The sequence below is a fragment of the Coptis chinensis genome, chromosome 8 (assembly GCF_015680905.1).
Source record: "Coptis chinensis isolate HL-2020 chromosome 8, ASM1568090v1, whole genome shotgun sequence".
Classification (NCBI taxonomy): Eukaryota; Viridiplantae; Streptophyta; class Magnoliopsida; order Ranunculales; family Ranunculaceae; genus Coptis; species Coptis chinensis.
In genome coordinates this window covers 92,377,251-92,397,712 of record NC_141463.1, presented here as the reverse complement: position 1 = coordinate 92,397,712, position 20,462 = coordinate 92,377,251, and the positions used below count along the sequence as shown (strand labels likewise).

The window sequence follows — 20,462 nt, the reverse complement described above, 5'->3', positions numbered from 1 at the left end:
CCGGTGAAATATAATTGAAATAATCTCACCTGATCACATAATTGTGGAGAAGTAAATAGTGCAATAGTTATATCTACAGGCACAAAATGAGTTGTTATTGCCGTAAACTCATCAGAAAGCCATGCTCCCCTCCCCTCCTTTTCCTTTGTTATAGTTGCTCTTCAGAGTTTATGTCTGGATCCCGTGTACATATTGTTTCGACCCCCACCTACGTGGCAAACGTCCATTGGTAGGAGTCTCCACTTTATTAAGTTTAATCGGCAGGGCTAAAGCCCAATTAAGAATATCATGGATCAATGTACAGGCCCGTTAACTTCGTATGGCTAAAGTGAACCTTAGCCACATGGCTTGCCATACTAATGTGCGTTGATTTATGTCCGGATTCATTTCTTATCAAAAAGATAATTATCGGTTGAAAGTTATAGTCTATCACAATTACTCAAGCTACAAGATTACTTGAGCTACAAGGACTCTCTACTCTACCTATATAAATACCAAACTATTTTTCATACAGAACTACGTTCTTGAGACTTGATCCCATTGATAATTTGGGTGCGTAGGCAACCCAAGGAACACGATCTCATCATTCCCCCGATCACCATCATTTTTCTAATTACTTTTCTACGTTCTTCGTCTTTTTCATCAACACTTGGTGTTTTGATCATATTTGGTCGAAACATAATTGGCGCCGTCTGCGGTTATTATGCAAAACCGACGATCACGTTCTACAAAAGTTATGATGAATACTCGACGAGCCTAAGTTCTCGATGCACTTCTTGCGGCGATCATCATCGCGATGTGTGGTTCCAGGTCAACCTGGCGGTATCGAACTACTCCCTCCTATTCCTTTTCAACATCCGATTGCATTCGACCCGGCTACCGTTCCACCGATGCGCCAAATTATTCAGCCGAAGTTATTGCCTCTGACGATTCTTCGTCATCTGTTGCGGATAATGTCCGTCATATGTCTCGAGGAATTCTTGTATTGAAAATATTACACTGGCCTTGTTTCATGCTGTCAGACGTCTTACGCTTATTTCAAAGAAGGAATAGTCGAAGTTTATACTTGTCGAATATCCGCTGTGCAAGTTTTTTCGCAACGTCTACGGATCGAGTCGCAGAATGGAAAAGTTACCTTAGCGTTTACAACATTGTCTCTGACACTCATACAATTAAACAGAGACAAACTTTGGTTTTGCTAATGACTGATTTTCTTATTGATGATATTCCTATGTTGAAAGCATTACTCGATGAGGAAAACGTCAATCTCTAATTGTCATTACCTCCCGGGGGCGATGACTTGAAATATTTATCGGATATATCAGCTGATTGCTAGATTTACACCGATAGTTCGCATAATAAGTCCGCCTCCGGTCTTGTTTTTGTCATCTTGAAGTTTGAATGAAGACATAATTGTGAGGTCTCTACGTTTGAGTTTTTAACGCCACACATTATATGGCCGAGTCTGAACCTGTCATTTCGCGGTATCACATACAACTCTTCGATTAGGGGAGACTAAGTTACGATTAATTATTCTAAATTAGTCGCTAGCCACTTTGAATGATAATATGCGGCTTGCAATGATAGAATGGGCATTTATTTGGACTTCGTTCAACGAATTGCATGAAATTTTACATCAATCATTACTGTACAGTATCCGCGTTATGATGAAAGGCATTCTGATTCTATCGCATGCTTATCCGTGGAAAATCAAGTCGTCACTGTAACGACGACACTGGATTAACCACTTATGCTGTCAGATGATTCCAACGAGCTTGGCACTGATAATGTCTCGGTATCTACCGACGACGATCATCGCGGTGACGATGCTCGAGGGAATTCAGGGGTGAAGTCTCGCTCACATAGCAATGACCCAATGGTATTGGTGGCCATACATGCCAAAGGATGTTAAGCGTTTGTCCGAGAAGTGTGTGCCTTCTCAAACACATGGTATATAATATGGGTCAACTTCTCGCGATGAAGCGTCATCCAATCCATAAACCTTGGTCATTTGCGAAATGGGGCCTTGACATTTTTGGTTTATTTCCGACATACGGCGGTGTTCATTTCTTGCTCGTCGCAACAAATTATTTTACTAAGTGAGCGGACAAAATTAACAAGTTGAACGAAAAATCGGACAAAAATTTGTTAGTCTGTTTCCAGTTCAATTGTTTCTTTTATGTTATTATCTTTGTACTTTTCAAGATTTGGTGATCAATAAAGTCTTTCTTTCACTTCAGTTATAATGGTATAATTATGTTTCCATCGCAACATTATTATCGCTACGACTTAATCGGCGAAGTTACCGCGTTTAACCGTCGATCCTAAGTTGAAACGCCGTTATTCACTTAGTTAGTTACTATCGCTTTCGACAAAATCGGCGAAATTACCACGTTTAATTTCGTCGGTCTAAGTCGAACAGCTTTACGCCGCTTCGTCAATTACTATATCGCTACAACAAAATCGGCGAAATTACCACATTTAATTTAAAATGGAGTCTAAGTTGAACGCTTTTACGCCGCTTAGTCGTTACTATCGCTACAATAAAATCCGCGAAATTACCACGTTTAATTTACGTCGGGTCTAAGTTGAACGTTTTCGCGTTAAACGAGTCGATTACTATCGCTACAACAAAATCTGCGAAATTACCACGTTTAATTTAGTCGGTCTAAAAATCGAAGCAGCTTTTTACGCCGCTTTAGTCGTTAATATCGCTTCCACAAAAATGGCGAAATTACCACGTTTAATTTCGTCAATCTAAGTTGAACGGCTTTTAAACAAGCTTAGTCGTTACTATTGCTACGACAAAATCGTGACGAAATTACCACGTTTAATTTCGTCGGTCTAAGTTGAACGCTTTTACGCCGGCTTAGTCGTTACTATCGCTACAACAAAATCGGCGAAATTACCACGTTTAATTTAAAATGGAGTCTAAGTTGAACGCTTTTCGCGCCGCTTAGTCGTTATAATCGCTACAACAAAATATGACGAAATTACCGCGTTTAATTTAATTTCGGTCACTGGAATTGAACGATTTTTCGCGCCGGCTTAGTCGGTTACTTTCGGCGCTATGTCAACATCGATGAAGTGCCCGTTTCGTTTAAATGGATTACGCATCCGGAGCATTTTTGTTCAATCTAATTTTGCAAGCTTAAAGTTAGCATTGGGAAGCGTTTCATTCTATTTCGTGTCATCTATATAATTCAACAACATTGTCGGTTTTCCACGGTATGTTATCTAACATCACAATGATATTCAATAGCCAACACATACTTTGTTTTATTAAAAAAAAATTTAGCTCTACGGTATTACATTCACGCAATCACATAATCATTGGTTTGGGAAAATCTAATGGTTCCTTATCGGTTTTTTCACTTATACAACTTCATTACAATTTTCTTCACGATTAAGCTTGATTCAATCTTCGTTTTCTTCTTCTTCGAATCTGTATTAAACCGGCTTAGCTTTTCGGTTAAATTTTTTCCGGCGACTTCATTATTTTTTTCTAAGGCATTGAGTGATCTTTCTCGTGAAACTTAACCGACTTTTTAATTCTTCAACGGCATTAACTGACACCTTTCTGCACGAAACTTTTCTACGTTGACTATTTGTAAATATATTTGACTTGTAAAACCACCGTTTTTACGTGCACGAAACTTCGCATTACGTCAAATGTCAAATTTTCTGAGCGAAAATTTTCTCCAGCTTCTTTCTTTTTTATAAGGCATTGAGATCTTTCTGCTCGAAATCTTTTCTTTGTCGACTTTTTCCTCGATATATTTTGCTCGTACTACCGCCGTTTCTCCGTGCGGCAAAAAATTCGCATTACGTTAACTTTCTGAGCGGATTGAAAATTATCTTCACCTCTTATTTATTTTTTTTCAAGGCATTGAGATCATGCGGAGCGAAACTTTTCTTCGCGGTATTTTCGTGAATTTACGTCTCTCGTCGTTACCGCTTTGTTTCTACACCGACAAGAATAAAAACTTTAGTTAGTTTTTCAGACTTAACCAAAATTTTACAATAACTGATAAAAAAAAAATACTAACATATCTGTTTCCGACACCGCTTTGTTATATTCTCCGCACTTTTCTCCGTTTTCTTCGTCTTCTTCGACAGGCCAAATTTAATTTTTATTGAAACTCAATAATTTAAGCTTAATATCCTAGCCGATCCAATTTGAAGCTGCTCGATACTGAGCTAGATTATGCTGCGGCCTCGTGTATTCGATATATCTGTCACCTTTTTTTTTCCACCTCTCCAAGTCTGCGATCGTTATCGAATCTTCTTCTTCTCGATTATATTTCGTTCGTATAGTACGGTCGTTTCTACCTAAAAAAAAAAAACCAAACAAAACTGGTCAAATTGCTGAAAAACCGGATTTGCTAACTCCACAAGGGTGTACCGGGCCAGATTTAAGAATAGCAGTTACGGTGCCCTTCCTTTGCTGTCGGTGCACCGTATCATGTTTTGTTTGCCTACGTACTCCATTACAATAATCCAATCTCACGAAAAAGCCAAGCATCAACTGTTAGATCCATAGCTTCAAAGCCATTCGGATCCTTCCATTTCTCGTACTCACACACACACACGAGAAGAGAACATAAAACACATCAATATCAAACATACACACCCATCCCAAAACCAACTATTTGTACTCTTTAAAACCCTTCAAACATACACACTTTTCTTTTTAATCATCGAAGATGTCAATGTGGTTGTTAGCCCGGTTGACCCTTGGTGTCTTTGGGATCATCGGCTTTCCTACAACATCACAAAGATAAAATCCCAACCCCACCCTAAGCGTTTGTAGTTTTGTGCCATTGGCTTTTACTTCTAAGGTCGGTCGGGGTATGTTTCGGGGCTTGAGCTCGGCCGGGTTTTAAACCTCGAAGACAAGTAGGAAATAAGAGTTGCACGGACATTGAATTTACAAGCTACACAATAGTTATACAATGAAAATAAAAATCGTGACATGAATTAATTAACGAAACTATGAAAACTAAACTAGCAATGTGAATTATGTTGTCCAAGCTATTCTCCCTTCAATTAGAATTTCACATGAATTGTGTTGACTACACAGTAGTTGATACAATGTAATTTGAACTTGTCACATGAATTTGGTTGCCTACACTATACTTGTACAACGAAAACAAAACTTGGCATATGAAATATATTGCCTATACCAGTCTATCTAATTAAAAACTAAACTTGACACGTGCCCATATATGAGTTACACCTTAAAAATCCGATTGATCCGTGAGCGGGGGACGAGAACGGTAAAGGTTTCGAGAAAGAGATGAGCAACCAATAACTCAATTGCTTCTTCCGCTGGCTATGAGGAGAACAGATGTGAAGAGATCCACCGTTTTGCAAGCCTTGAGAAAAAAGAGAACTTAAAGGGGTAAGGCGGAAAGAACGGTTAAGATTAAATGAATTATGTTTGAAGTCGGTACATTCTTCAACCTCTTGATTCGGTTTCCATGGTGTTGCTCTCGTTCTCTCTCTCTCTCTAAAACTTGAAGAAGGAGCTTTGTCGCGGCGTCAAAATTTTTTTTTGCTTACATCTGTTTTGTTGGATGGCGTCCATGGTTTTTCATAGGTTGGAATATCGCGGCACATCACTTATATAAGGTTCGAAATGTTTTTCAAGATGTCGGTGGGATTCTTTTCTGTTCCAAACTTCATCCGTCATCTCAATTCTTATCTACTCCATATTCTTATCACATCCGCACACTTTGAGTCCAATTAGTATTTAACTTCCTTTTATTAATATTATTACTAAACTGCCCCTCTATTTAATTTTTAACGATATAATCCGCGTATCGATATTCCGTTGGCACGCATCGCCGAATTTAAATTTCGTTATTATTATTACGCGTTGCTCGCAGTTTTAAGCCAATCGATTTTTTTTTGCAATTTTATTTCTGTGCATATTTTATTTTTTTCGGTCATCTTTTATTTAACTACATTGCGTCCCGTATACGTTGGTTTGACATTTTTTCATTCCCGATAATTCACGCGTTTTTTTTTTTTTTTTTTTTTCTCGACAGCCAATTTTCCAATTATTTCTTTTCACACGACACCTCGTTATCATTCCGATCATTTTTCTTTCTTCTTTGCCATATGAACTTTGTTCGCATGCCAAAGAGGGCCGATGTTCGACCCCCACCTACGTGGCAAACGTCCATTGGTAGGAGTCTCCACTTTATTCGTTTTAATCGGCCGGGGCTAAAGCCCAATTAATATCATGGATCAATGTACGGGGCCCATTAACTCATGTGGCTAAAATGAACCTTAGCCACATGGCTTTAAACTAATGTAATGCGCGTTGATTTATGTCCGTGATTCATTTCTTATCAAAAAGATAATTATCGGTTGAAAGTTATAGTCTATCACAATTACTCAAGCTACAAGATTACTTGAGCTACAAGGACTCTCTACTCTACCTATATAAATACCAAACTATTTTTTCATATACGAACTACGTTCTTGAGACTTGATCCCATTGATAATTTGGGTGCGTAGGCAACCGCAAAGGTCTGATCTCATCATTCCCCGATCACCATCATTTTTCTAATTACTTTTCTACGTTCTTCGTCTTTTTCATCAACACTTGGTGTTTTGATCATATTTGGTCGAAACACATATCATCACAGACATGCTTTACTTCAATTTTGCTCGTTATTCAATGAAAGATAAAAGGGTTCATGCTTAGGTTGAATTTCTATAACTTATTGGCAGTTCGCTCATTTATCAGCGCGTCGTGCATCTTGAACAAGATGTATCTTAACGAAGTTACAATTTATTTTGGATGTGATGATTATTGTTTTATGTAACTGGATGCAATTTTTTTATTTATTTCCAATGTAGTCCAATTGAGATTTATTAAGTGTCAGAGTGTCATAACTTACAAATGTGTGGATACAGGAAAAGTCATGTCGGATTCGGACGAAGAGGATATCATAATAGCAACTGCAGGTGCTACTGCCACATTCGCGTCTTAGTATTGTCTATACCATATAAGTAAAACTTCTTGTCATGATTTAGCACTTAGTGGTGCAGCATATGTGGAGGAAGTGCTTAATGGTCACGATAAGCGTTGCCAAGAGAACTTTCGCATGGAAAAACATGTCTTCTTGCGGTTATGTGATATTCTATATACGAAAGGTCTACTTATCGACACTGATGGGGTAAGGCTTGAGGAACAACTAGCAATGTTTATGCTTACAGTTGGTCATAACGAAAGGAATCGAATAATTCAAGAACGTTTTCAACATTATGGGGAAACAGTTAGTCGCCACTTCAACAATGTTTTAGATGCAATTGTGGCATTATTTGGAGATTTTTTCCAACCTGCTAGGTCCAATACGCCTCCTAAAATTCTTGAAGGTGATAAGTTTTATCCATATTTTAAGGTATTATTTATGTATGATTGTTTTATTATTTAAATTGGTCGAGTCTGAATAAGGTCTAACAATAGATCAAATTTTTTTCACTAGGATTGTGTTGGAGCCATTGATGGAACACATATTCCCGCATTGGTTGGTTCAAAGGAGAGAGGTCTTTTTATAAATAGGAAAGGCATTGTTACGCAAAATATATTGGTGGCATGTTTATTTGACTTGCAGTTTCAGTATGTACTTGCTGGTTGGGAAGGTTTCGCCACGGATTCACGTATTTTGACTTCGGCATTAACAAGAGCAGACAAATTACATGTAACAGAATGTATATTACACTTATATTTGTTTATCATTGAATCTAGATTTCTTTCAAAGCTAACAAATAGTTTTTTTGCTTTCCTAATTAATGTAGGTAAATACCATGTTGTGGATGCCGGGTATGCTAATACACCAAATTTTATTGCTCCATTTCGTGGCACTCGCTATCACTTGAAAGAATACGGTGTTTTGGAACCTACAAATAGCAAAAAATTGTTCAATCTACGACATTCATCACTGAGGAATGCCGTATCATTGGTATCTTAAAGAAGCGTTTTCCTATTTTGACCCTTGCTCCTCCATATCCATTTGTAACACAAGTGAAGCATTCTACACAATCACATACGAAGAGAGAAAATGTATGATTTAATTTTTAACTTGGAAGATTTTGAAGGGCAACAAGAATCTGAAGTAGTGCATAACAAAAGGGGTGTGGAAAATATTAGTAGAGAAAGAATACGAGAAATGGCAGCAGAGTTTAGAAAATCAATTGCTGATGCAATGTGGAGTGACTATGAAAGTTCAAAATGACGTAGTACTTATGGAGTTTTATTTTAATTTATTTGTTTAATATATATGAATAATGTAATAGCGATACTTATTTTGAATGACTTATATCACAAAGTGCTTTTGTTTGTTTAGCTTTATATTTATTTGGACTTTTCTTATCATGTGTATTTCATTTCATATTTATTTGAAGTATATGCGTAAAATGAATAAAGAATAATTTACTGCTAATATGTTGTTCATGATAAACAAATCACAGTGTCAACCAAACACAAGACAAGTTAAAATCGTGACTGAATAATTGAGGACCAAACAGCTTACAGATTAATCATCTTTATGTAATACATCTGCAGAATTGGAACACTTAATCAGTGTTAAGCATAATATGCTTACATGCCGTTTAAGAAAGTAACTTAATGGAATATTCAATGTCAAAAAGTAACCTCGCTCCTTGGTAACTGATTTTTAACATAAGAAACTGATGATTTTTTTTTAGATTTAATAAATGTGATTAAACATTGCTAGTATTTCTCAATATGCTCCTTAATAACTCAACTTGCTTACATTTGCTTCCTTGACAACATTTTAATTTTATTATTAGCCCATAACCACACTAAACACTCACATAATCATCTTTCAAAAAACAAAACATCTTAATAAATTTCCAAGATTTACAAAAAGATTCTTGTCATATATAAACTTATTCTCTGAAATCTGAATATATATATTTATAGCATAAACATAATAAAATGAAAGTCGGGGACTATTTAGCAAATAAAATATCCCAAAGTGAGTAACGTATTTCACATAGGAGGTACCACTATAAAATAAGAAATAAAAACATCCTCCCTAGTCCTGCACAAATATTTACCCCCCCTTCCAATATTTTTTTCTCTGATCTGTAAAACCATTAAAACGCTTTGAAAGCGAGAGATCTTTCTTCACTCTCTCGCAGGTACGACTTCTTTTCTTTATTTGAAAATAAAAAAAGACTCTTAATTTATATCATATATGTTAAAATTCTAGGTTTGATTATTGATTTAATGACGTCATATATTAAAACTGTTGCTAATTTGCACTCTTTTTTATCAGATTTTGTAGGTAGGTACTGTTTTTTGTTAATAGAGAAAAGAAGAAAGAAGGATGATTTCCAGTGAACGTGTTGCAAATTTGGCTCTTGCAGGTATCTATAATTTATCTTCTTTATTAAATCATGGTTTCATTATGTAATGATTGATTTACTGTTGATTGGTGTAAAGTTTGTGGGGAATTTTAATAGATTGTTCTGTTGAGGGGTTTTATGGGATGTGAGTAATTAATTTTCTTGTAACTGTTGTGTTTTTGGGGGTTGTATCGAGTGTGTGTAAAGTTTGAGATAATAATTGTAGTTTACAAGAATGCCGTTGAATTGTTTTGTGAAGTTAATAATTACGAAAGGAGAGAAATTATGAATCTGATACGATAAATTTTTACAGGTTTGACGTTAGCACCTTTGGTTGTAAAGGTCAATCCGAATCTGAATGTGATTTTGACAGCATGCCTGACAGTGTATGTTGGTTGTTATCGATCAGTCAAACCAACTCCTCCTACCGTAAGCACAGTTGTTAGCACGAGCATGTTCTACAGTTGTGATTTGACAAAGTATCAGTATTTTTTTTTCATCGATATGAGTTTTACGCGTTTTGATCATGCAGGAGACGATGTCAAATGAGCATGCTATGCGCTTCCCTTTGATTGGGAGTGCAATGCTGTTGTCACTGTTTTTGCTATTCAAGTTTTTGTCAAAAGATTTGGTTAATGCTGTACTCACGTGTTACTTCTTTGTACTTGGGATCTTAGCACTTTCGTAAGTTTTCTTCCCTTTTTCTTATTTTTATTAAGGTTATTGATATACTAATCCGAAATTGTCTTTGTCTAACTTTTTTATTTTGTTATGAACAGTGCAACATTATTACCTGCAATTAGGCGTTTTCTTCCAAAAAATTGGAACGATAACATTATTTCCTGGCATCTTCCATACTTCCGCTGTATGTTATATTGGCCTTTATCTTTTAAATTTTTACCATTCATGATCTTCTTTTATTTCTTTGTTGGGAACATACTTACTTTATTGTTAATCCACTATACCTTCTCGAATTGGTTCCTGAAATGCAGGAGTCCACTCTTATTGAATACTGATAAATAATTTGGGCATATGTTGCATTATTGATTGCAAATAATCGAGAAGGCTAGATGGATTCTTCTTATCCTTTACGAAGTATAGTATGTGTTAACTGTAGTTGATATTGAGTGTGTCAGGTGATATAGTGCTTGTGTGTGTGAGTAGAAAATGGTTATGGATTGTTAGGTGCCACTGCAACTCACTGTTCAATCAATTTTAGACATGGATATAGATAGCGGCGCCATATATCGTGTCGATGACTTAATTTCTATTTTTCTTGTCATCTAGTATGAGAATGGAATAAATTATTGATTAAATAGTAGAAGACTAGAAGCTCAGGTTAGGATAGTGACCTGATTTTCTTGATACAGTGAATAGTTTGTCAGAATGGATGACTTTATGTTTTGTTGGGAAGGGGTAGCATTAGATGTTCATTGATGAAATGCTATTGTATGATTCGCCCATCATCATTAATAAAGTTATTGTTTTGCTGGTAAAAAAATAAAAATAAAAAAGTTTGTCATGGTTGCTGTATAATATATTTGACCTTTGTAGCTTTATCAATGAAAAAGAGCAAAAGAGATTTTACTCTTCTGATCTCCGACATATGTTTTCATGGTAGAAAACTATTCCTGATAACCATCTTCAGAAAAAAAAAAAAAAAAAAAAAAAAGGGAGAGGGTGATTGTAGAATTTGTTAATTTAGTGTGGGGTGTTGTTTATGTGTTTTCTGATGGTTTACTTTGTTGAACTAGCTGATGTACCTTATTATTCCAAGTGCTATCTAGCGTGTTCATGTTCGGTGCACCTGTTCAATTCCTTAACACTAGTTAGCTCTGAGTATGCCTTACCAATAAAGAATGGTTTTGTGGTTTAATTACGCAGCTGTTGAGATCGAGTTCACAATATCTCAGTGTATTGCGGCAATCCCTGGAACCTTTTTTTGTGTGTGGTATGCTAAGCAGAAGCATTGGTTGGCTAACAATATACTGGGACTTGCATTCTGCATTCAGGTTTGGTAGTTTCTGTTTGCAGGAAGATGTATTTGGAATTGTTTTTTGATGCTGGGCTAAGTAGGGAATGACATCTGTAGAGTCCACATAAATCCAGAGTTTTCATATTTTGATTGAACAAATTATCGAAAAAAGTCTTTGATTGAACTCTTTGCGCCAGGTTTCTCGTATGTTTTATATTTCCTATTGGCATGTTTAATATAAAGAATTCTTGGTCTTTATTTATGAGGTCAACAAAAATGTTGTGAACTTGTGATACATCAACAGTAGGCTTGTCTTATACTGCATTTTCATGAGTCCTGAATCCTGAGACATTTTTTCGAAAGCAAATATAATCAACTTTTTGGTGTGAGAACCTTGGTTCGAGTCACAAGCCTTGTACTTTTACCTTAGGTAGACAAGTCTAGCAGATGGTGATAATACCTGGTAGTTGGTGAGTATATGCATGTATAAAATTGAGAATCTCACTTGACTATATTAATGAAATTCTCGAGTCATTTGACTTAGAAGGTGTAGGTATACTCCGAGGTTCTACTACCACTGCCAACATCATGACACATAGTAACTGGGATAGTGAATTACATCTAATTGCATACATCTGCATCATACTATCTGTAAGTAAATATCACATGGATTTTTCATCTTCTCTTGGATATTCCTTTACTATGAACGTAAGTGTACATCTGGGATTGGCCACAATTGCAAGAAACCACAAAAGTTTCCTGATTTCTTATGTTAACATCGATGCTTATTTCGCCTCAGTGGCTTTAAGTTTTCAATTCCATGTTTCATTCATTGATGGGTGTCTCTTGATTGTCTTCTTTTGGAGATGTGAGGGTCATGAGCCTCCTTGAAGTATTCTTTTAGTCTTGTTGTTTTATGTCAGAGAAGTTGTTATTCATGTTAATTTTGGCTCTCTAAAATTATTACCAGTAGTCTTATGTTGTGAAATTAATGTTGTATATTGTGCAGGGAATTGAAATGCTTTCTCTTGGGTCTTTTAAAACAGGTGGCATCCTCTTGGTAAGACCAAATCCTGTAGTTCAATGAATCTATATCTAACGGGACATGCTTTTGTAGACTTAAAAATAAAATGAGTTGTGGTTTTCAGCAAGTATTTAGTCAGTTTTAATCCCTCATGGTGCTGGAGTTATTTGTTATGCTTCTTCACCTTGTTCGTTTACTTTTTGACCTTTTTACCGATAGTTTCTTATTTCATATGGGGATGGAGAAACAAGTTCTAGATCGTATTACTGTTGTTTATATGCTCATTATTTGAAGAACTGTAGACTGTTTGAAGATAAAATAAATGTTGATAACTAGAAGATAGTGTCATTAAAAGTTGATCAAGACATTTAAATAATGTTATGAAAACAGGAAAGCATCTCATACCCTAACAAAAGTACGAAAGTTACTACAACATAAAGTTAGTATTTCATTATATTGGAAAAACTTGTGTATTCTTCTTACAACAAATTTACTTGAAGGTTGCAATCATGGATTTTCGAACATAGTAAATAACACATTCTCATTCTTATGAATAGTTGATCTGCTTGATTAATTTTTCTTACTTTCAATGCTACAGGCTGGTTTGTTTTTTTATGATATCTTCTGGGTCTTCTTTACTCCTGTGATGGTTAGTGTGGCAAAATCTTTTGATGCTCCTATAAAGGTCAGTTCTTTGGATCTTCTATCTGTCCATTGCCGCCTTCTCATCTTATTATACATGTGAAATATATCTTTGATCTCAGTGCAGTAATATATTTTTTGTTCCTATCCAGCTATTGTTTCCAACCGCAGATTCTGCCCGGCCATATTCCATGCTTGGACTTGGTGACATTGTGATTCCTGGTACGACTTTAATGTAAACTTTTTTTAGATTTTCTTTTGCCTCGCGACTCACAAAAATTAATAATAATTGTGAAAACTTGGATGATGGGTTTTGAGAAGTGGATATTTTGCTGTACGTGTGGCCTAAGTGGTGTTAATATGGTAGCAATCGAGTGTTTCTATTACTACATTGTCCCTTTTTGTATTGATTGTTTCTTGTAATTACACTGCAATGGATGGTGATTACTATGATAATCTGCACCGAATCATTTAGACATATTATATGAAACTGTTTGGTAGGGCTTTATGTTGTGTAGATTGAATATATGATTGCTTTTGTAGTATAGGGACATGTAGTTATTGAATTACTGAACATCTGGTGATGGAAAAATATAGTAGTTCTCACGTATTTTTTTGATCTTAGAACATGCATCAAGTGCATTTCAAAATCTAAAGGAGGTTTTTTGTTATTTTCATACTTTCATGGTGGTAACGATTGTGATCGATGATCATCATACAAATAGTATACGTCTGTGAAGGTTGTCACTTATTGTCTTCTTATTTAAAGATCTAAGATGGAGATTAAATTACTCCCCCCGCTACTTTTCTGATTGTAAAAAATATAGATACCAAGAGTCTTCACACTCATTGTTTATGTCTTATTTAACTAAGAGGTGGTTCTTGACTTGCAAGAATTTGTGTTATTAACTAAATCTTGAGGATTACATTGGTGTTGCATGGTTTCTTGTATAACCTTTTCTTTTTCCTTCCCCTCCCTGAAGGTATTTTTGTTGCACTGGCATTGCGTTTTGATGTTTCAAGAGGAAAGGACAATCGATATTTTAGAAGTGCATTTATTGGATATACGGTTGGCATAAGCCTCACTATTATTGTGATGAACTGGTTTCAAGCTGCACAGGTGATTTATTTAATATCCGACCTTTTAATTTTCTTCTAGTGGTTCTACATTGCATTGTATTTTTACTTGACCTTTTATTCCTTCATTATCTTGTTGATGCTATATGAATAAATGCTCAGCAGGTCTCACTAAAATACGGCCATAATTAACCTTCATTTTCTCTTTCAGCCTGCACTTCTGTACATTGTGCCATCTGTTATTGGATTTTTGGCAGTTCACTGTATGTGGAATGGGGAAGTCAAACCGGTATGCCGTACTTCTTTTTCCATTGAGACTTTCTTCCTGCTACTGTTTATATTTGTTTTTAGCCATTTGTCGCATATTTTTTCGCCATATTTCCACAACTGATCTAGGTTTGTAAAATGAGTTTCTCATTTGGAGTAACGCCCCAACATCCCAAAAGCTGCACTTTTACTTGGAATGACAACCATACACGCCTTTTGGCTGATGTGGGGTGTATCTCAACGGATTGTTTAACTTTTGGACGTCTATGAATCATTGAATCTTTATTTTTAAGTTAGTAAGAAAATGAAGTTCACAACAGTAAAATCTTGTATTCCTTTTTGTTTTCTCTCATGCAGATATTGTATAATTTTATTTCATTTGTAAATACTTAATACAAAGCCAGAAACTAACAATTGATTTAATGAGCATGGCCATTCAGTTCATGCAAATTATTGGGGAGTAGTTACCGATTTGAAATTATTAAAACATAGTTGATGGCCTGCCCTTTTCCCATCAAAGGGCAGTTGTTTGATTATAATCTGGCCCTTATTCGCTCTATTTATCTTGTTTTTGTATGTCGGAGTTGTAGATAGATTGGAACCTAATAAGATTATAGAAATACCGTTGGATATATTATGATTACGAGTGTGATATAAGTAGTGCTTAGTGCTAACTTTGACGTGTGGCTTGCTGTAGGGATGGGATTAGATCTTATCTTTACATATTTTAGTCATTATTTTGATTACTTTGATAGACCTACTTGTCTCTTGACAATTTTGCCATGCTCTGCAGTTGTTGGAGTTTGACGAGGCAAAGACCGACGAATCGAAGACCGATGCTCCGTTGCTGGATGGAGAATCAAGTGGTGTTGATGCAATAGCCAGCAAGAAAGAGGAGTAGAAGTAACTCAGTTTTTCTATTTATTTTGAGTAAGAAATCAACTTAAGTTTAAGGATTTCAATGCCTTCGTGCTTGACCACAAACTAACTTTTGGAACAGACAGATCAATTGTAACAGACCATGAAACTGGTCACAGAGTATAAGGAATTTTACAGTAGAGCCCTTTATCAACAGTCTTCACCTCATAGAGGTCTATATGCAAAGCCCTTGGGCATTTTTACATTACCTTGGGATATTTTTCCCACATTTTTTCGTATTCCATTCAAGAGTATGCATATATTCTGTAAATCTCACTGGTGCCTTCCTTATGAAGATGTGTTTATGCATTCTCGAGTCAGGATGGTAGATTGTCAGGATTGATTATTAACGAGTATTATATATAGGAATAAGAAGCCTGTTATAGGTTTCCAGATCTCCAGTCATTTCTGATTTCTCTCTTTTTCAATATAAAGTTTGCGAGCATGGCGAAATTGGACTGGAATGTTTTAATGGTGTGATAGCATACCCTTCAACTGGAACGTCGGATTCAACTGCAACGTCGGATCCATAGGTAGAAAAAGAATATTGCTGAAAATTCAAACATTTACATTTCAGAAAATAGAATAACGAGAACTTAACTGTGAAAAAAATATGTTTGCGAAAGATAGACGCTAAATATTGCAATTTCTGATCGACCCACTACTAGCTGAAACCCTGAAACATTTGGGTTCCTTTTTCTACTGTATGTTGGTTATACTTTTGCGATAACAGATTGGCAGACTTAGCTTTAACAGTTCATTCCGTGTAAATCATTAAAGGGATACATCGTTAAGGGCATCACCAATGCAGGCCTTTAAAACCCAGGGCCACGTCAGCATTTTGAAGGGCCACATCAGCGTTTTGGAGGGCAATAAGGAGGAGCTAAAACTCTATATCAGGGGTGTTCCAACGGAGAAGATGACTGCTCCTTTATAACATGTAAAACAAGACTGAAAAATCAAAAAATGAAGTCACGTGCTGACTTAAGTGAAGTCATGTGCAAAGTTTTGGGCTTCAGGTTCTTTATAAACATCTGTAAAAATGAAGACAAATATTCAGGATGGTTAAATTGGAGGCCCATTTAGAGGCTGCATTGGAAACAGTTTTTTGCTAAAGTCCGTTAAATTTGGAGATAGAGGCCCGTATCCAGGCCCCATTGGTGATGCCCTAACATATAGGATTTTCCGCCACGAGGCACGAGTAGTGTGATAGTGTCTAGATTGGCAAAAGGTTGATACTGATTTCGTATCAAATTCAGCTAGGATGCAGTTCCTTGGCACTAGAAGTTTGTCAGTAAATGTATGAGACACAAGACCAGATAAACTTTATAGTCTTCCTTTGAATCAAGAATGCAGTTTCTCTAGTACGACGAGGACAACAATTTAGTGAGTTGTCCACGTAACATTTTCTGTGTGAGCACTCTCGATTGTCTAATGAAATCAAGCCAGAAATGTCTACTTTCTCTAGCCCAAATTACGATGACCAATAAAAGGCATCATCACTGACCCAATCCATAATTTCCCATTCTTTTCCTCTACCTCACTTATAAACCTCACGGTCTTCCCTTCACTGTCTTCCAATACTTCAATAGTCTTGCCTTCCTCATTCAGCTTAATAGCAGCTGCATGGGGCTTCCCTCCAACCATCAGATTATGTAGCTGTTTGTAGTTAAGAGGTGTTTTCAACAAAGCTTTCCCAACCCAAGGGTTAGAAAGGGCCCAATTTGTAATAGTTCCCTTCTTAGAATGCAATGCCACCCAAAACTCTCCCTTTGAATTCCTCCGAATGTTGTCTGGAAAGCCAGGAAGTTCTGCGAAGACATCCGAACTTCCAGCTTTTGAACCTTTAAGCCAATACCTTAATATTTTACAGCTTCCAGTCTCCGCAACTAGCACAAATGAACTGTCCTTGCTTAGTGCCACACCGTTGGCAAAAGCTAGGCCCTTCATCAAAACTTTGACTTCTTTGGTTGATTGATCATACTTCAGGAACCTCCCTGTCTTATCGGCGCTTAAAAGCGAGGAGATAAACTGCCTGCAGTTTTGTGAACAATACGAGAAAGTTAACTCGTTGTACTAAATGGACTGGCATAGTGTGTTACTCCTATTGCTCGGATGAAACTACCTTCTTTGGAATATCCTGCTTGTGTCTGTGAAGTATATGACATCTTCATTTTCATCAATATCCAAATCGTTGGTGAACCGAAATGGTTCATTTTCAGCCTCTCTGAGTATTTCTCTGGCTAAACCTCCATCAGGTCCTACCATTTGAAGCCCAAAGTAGGCATCAGCAATGTACAAGTCCCCTGTTTTCGGATGGAACCGAAGGCCTAACGGTCTCCCACAGATGTGCTCCATCAGCGGTGCATTTGGGTGCACGCATTCCTTCCTAGACAAGTAAATAGGAATATTTAGCAATAGATATACAATGGGAACTGGGAAGCACCTGGCAACCCCTGTAACCAACGAGACTAATTTCACACCAGTCCATTTTAGAGGGGTTGCTTGGTGTTTTCTGCTTAAAAGGTAGTTCCTGAAAGAACTAATGTGTAATAGTGGGATTGATCCACATACTTAAAGTTCATGGGGTTTTGGTGGCCAACAAATTCAAACCCAGATACACACACAAAGAAAACTTAAACTAACCAAAAGGAAAAAACATAAGTAAACAGTTAACTCACACCTTTGTGAAGAAGTATATGCAAATTCAGTCCATCCTAAATCATCTCCTTGCCATTTAAGAATCCGACCATCGGCGACCCCAGTATACGGACCATGTCCATTGGGGTCGAAAGCAAGACTCTCTGGTCCAACAGCTCCAGCTAAAGCGATAACTTTTGCATTATGGAGAGTGTCATGAGCTCCAGGAATCAAAGGTACTGTAAACAAATGAACCAAAGTGAATGTAAAAAATATGGATAAGATTGCAAGTGTTGTTGCAAGAAATATGAACTTTGAGTTCATGACTGCGGCTTCTATTGGAATTAACGAAAGAAAAAAATAAAAATGAAAAAGAGGTTCTCGAAAATAAACATATGGTTAGGATTTAGGAAGAAGTCGTCGAATGAATGACACTTTGTTTTGTAGAATAAGTCCAAATTAGTTGTAAATAAATAGGAATCAATACGCAAAGATCATGAATATTTCGTTGATGTTCTACCACCTAAAAAAACGTTGCTTGTTGCTCAAGCGTTGTTTTCATCACAAATTTAGGCCCAAACACATAAAGTGATCAATAATTTCGTTTTTAGGCAATAATTTCGGTTTTAAGACAAAAATGGGCTGACATCAGTATCTATCATTAATAAAGGGCTGATATCAGCATCTATCACTAATAATTTCGCTATAAGGACATTTTCGGGCTAATATTAGCAAATTATTTTTTTATTAATACCAATTATGACTTTCTTCTCCATCTAGCAAAAAAAACTCAAACTAGAAATTTGTAAAATACTTTTGAGATCTAATTGTTTCCATCTTTGAGCTAGTTGATTTGTGTGTTGTGAACTTGTGATTAATGATTTAAGATATGAGAAAACATTTATCTTCTTCTCCATCTAGCAAAAAAAAAAAACTCAAACTAGAAACTTGTAATTTTTTTTTGAGATCTAGTTGTTTTCATCTTTGAGTTAGTTGATTTGTATGTTGTGATTAGTGATTTAAGCTTTAAGAAAACATCTTATTCTCTTACGACAAACACTCTTTTCATTTTTCAATTTTAGATTATTAATAATTGAAAAAAAATTGGGTCGATTTCGGCACTGGTTCAACAAACAATTAAATTTCTTTATCAAATCCTCGAATATTGTGTTAATCAATTGTGTGATTTATTTCGATTTCGATATTATTATCGTCGATGATATTTTTAAGTTTGGAGTAGTAGTTCGATACACATGCAAATACCACTATGCATGTGTACAACACACATACACACATCATTATGCATGTATAACACAATCATACTACGTGTGAATATATCACGCAAACATCATTACGTGTGTATAGCACACATGCAAACACTATATATGTGTATACATGTATAATAAACATGCAAACACTACTATGCATGTGTATACCACATATGCACACACCATTATATATGTGTGTAACAAACATGCAAACACTACTACCACGCATGCACACACCAATATGCATGTGTTCAACAAATATGCAAACACCACTATGCATGTGTACAACATGAAATAAATTAAAATTTTCATGTTAGTTATAACATAAAATGTGAGTGTGCTTGAAAAATCACGTGGTAGTTTTCCTCAATAGCGACAACATTTTGATTTTGATTTAACTAATAAAAACTTAAATAAGGATTTCAGTTGGAGCCTTAATTATTTGGTGGAGCCAAACTAGAAACGAAATTAAAACGCAATTTTGTTCTACGAACCCGTTTTCTGTTTGTATTAATATTAGGCCCGGCTCAATTGTTAATAGACTTGGAGGATTTGCTCGAAGTCAATGGACTCATTCTTTTAACAATTGTTTGGCCAATGCTAATGTGGCGAAAGTTTGCAACATTTATATGTTTGTGAAGTCTGTATATCAAAATTTCAATTGCCCTATATCAAAGTTTGTACGTCCATTTATATGCAACTAAGATGACGGTAATCAACCATATGATTAAAGGTCCTTTTAACAGTGGCTATCATTTGGTGTGTTGGGAGAAAATTTGTTCCCCAAAAGAAACTAGTGGCCTCGGGTTACGTAACATGGCATGTATGAACCAAATTTGGCTTGGACGTTGGTTATGGAGATATGTCACAGGTGAAAACTCGTTATGGCGTGATGTAATATGCGCTAAGTATGAGCATGATGAACATAGTGTTAGAAAAATGATTTGCTCAAATCCATTTAAATATGAATGAGTAGTTTGTCTCCCAAGTTACCCCACTTAAGATGAAATGAGTTTTTTCAAACAAGACGATGCGTAATGTGAGAAAAACCTTTTCAAAATGATGATTTGTTTGAAACAATCGATTATGCCGAAAAAGGTGCGACCTTTTCGAAATGTCTTGTTTGGTTTGAAAAAAAATCATCATGCCGAAAAGGTGCAACCTTTTCGGAATAGGCCTTTGGTTCAAAAATCTTATATATGTCGAAATGGTGTGTCTTTTTCAAACATGTGACTTTTCAAAGAGTTGCTTACTTTTTCCC

At 36.0% G+C, this 20,462-nt stretch overlaps 3 protein-coding genes across 3 annotated transcripts; 2 read left to right on the top strand and 1 right to left on the bottom strand.

The window, feature by feature from the left end:
- The first annotated feature begins 6,916 nt into the window (after positions 1-6,916).
- LOC147484427 (uncharacterized) lies at positions 6,917-7,988 on the top strand. The gene is made up of 4 exons (XM_086579748.1): positions 6,917-6,981; positions 7,028-7,418; positions 7,503-7,728; positions 7,816-7,988. The coding sequence occupies exons 1-4, from the start codon at positions 6,917-6,919 to the stop codon at positions 7,986-7,988; spliced, it is 855 nt and encodes a 284-aa protein (XP_086435874.1).
- Positions 7,989-8,986: 998 nt separating this feature from the next.
- LOC147484426 (signal peptide peptidase) lies at positions 8,987-15,501 on the top strand. Its single transcript, XM_086575364.1, has 12 exons — positions 8,987-9,183; positions 9,321-9,411; positions 9,704-9,819; positions 9,923-10,074; positions 10,170-10,255; positions 11,275-11,402; positions 12,375-12,425; positions 12,988-13,074; positions 13,184-13,253; positions 14,015-14,151; positions 14,320-14,397; positions 15,169-15,501. The coding sequence occupies exons 2-12, from the start codon at positions 9,372-9,374 to the stop codon at positions 15,274-15,276; spliced, it is 1,053 nt and encodes a 350-aa protein (XP_086431490.1). The 5' UTR covers positions 8,987-9,183; positions 9,321-9,371; the 3' UTR covers positions 15,277-15,501.
- A 1,112-nt stretch (positions 15,502-16,613) lies between these two features.
- On the bottom strand, positions 16,614-18,510 carry LOC147484425 (Calcium-dependent phosphotriesterase superfamily protein). Its single transcript, XM_086575363.1, has 3 exons — positions 17,977-18,510; positions 17,419-17,682; positions 16,614-17,328 (listed from the first exon to the last, which is right to left on the bottom strand). The coding sequence occupies exons 1-3, from the start codon at positions 18,255-18,257 to the stop codon at positions 16,758-16,760; spliced, it is 1,116 nt and encodes a 371-aa protein (XP_086431489.1). The 5' UTR covers positions 18,258-18,510; the 3' UTR covers positions 16,614-16,757.
- Between the last annotated feature and the right edge of the window lie 1,952 nt (positions 18,511-20,462).

Excerpts from the sequence above, each read along its gene's own strand:
- LOC147484427 (XM_086579748.1), top strand. The coding sequence starts at position 6,917 with ATGTGTGGATACAGGAAAAGTCATGTCGGATTCGGACGAAGAGGATAT. Across the intron at positions 6,982-7,027 it reads TATCATAATAGCAACTGCAG|TAAAACTTCTTGTCATGATT; the intron begins GTGCTACTGCCA and ends ATACCATATAAG. Across the intron at positions 7,419-7,502 it reads AGTTTTATCCATATTTTAAG|GATTGTGTTGGAGCCATTGA; the intron begins GTATTATTTATG and ends TTTTTTCACTAG.
- LOC147484426 (XM_086575364.1), top strand. The coding sequence starts at position 9,372 with ATGATTTCCAGTGAACGTGTTGCAAATTTGGCTCTTGCAG. Across the intron at positions 12,426-12,987 it reads AAACAGGTGGCATCCTCTTG|GCTGGTTTGTTTTTTTATGA; the intron begins GTAAGACCAAAT and ends TCAATGCTACAG. Across the intron at positions 13,254-14,014 it reads TGGTGACATTGTGATTCCTG|GTATTTTTGTTGCACTGGCA; the intron begins GTACGACTTTAA and ends CCCTCCCTGAAG.
- LOC147484425 (XM_086575363.1), bottom strand. The coding sequence starts at position 18,257 with ATGAACTCAAAGTTCATATTTCTTGCAACAACACTTGCAATCTTATCC. Across the intron at positions 17,683-17,976 it reads GCATATACTTCTTCACAAAG|GAAGGAATGCGTGCACCCAA; the intron begins GTGTGAGTTAAC and ends TTACTTGTCTAG. Across the intron at positions 17,329-17,418 it reads AGCAGGATATTCCAAAGAAG|GCAGTTTATCTCCTCGCTTT; the intron begins GTAGTTTCATCC and ends ACAAAACTGCAG.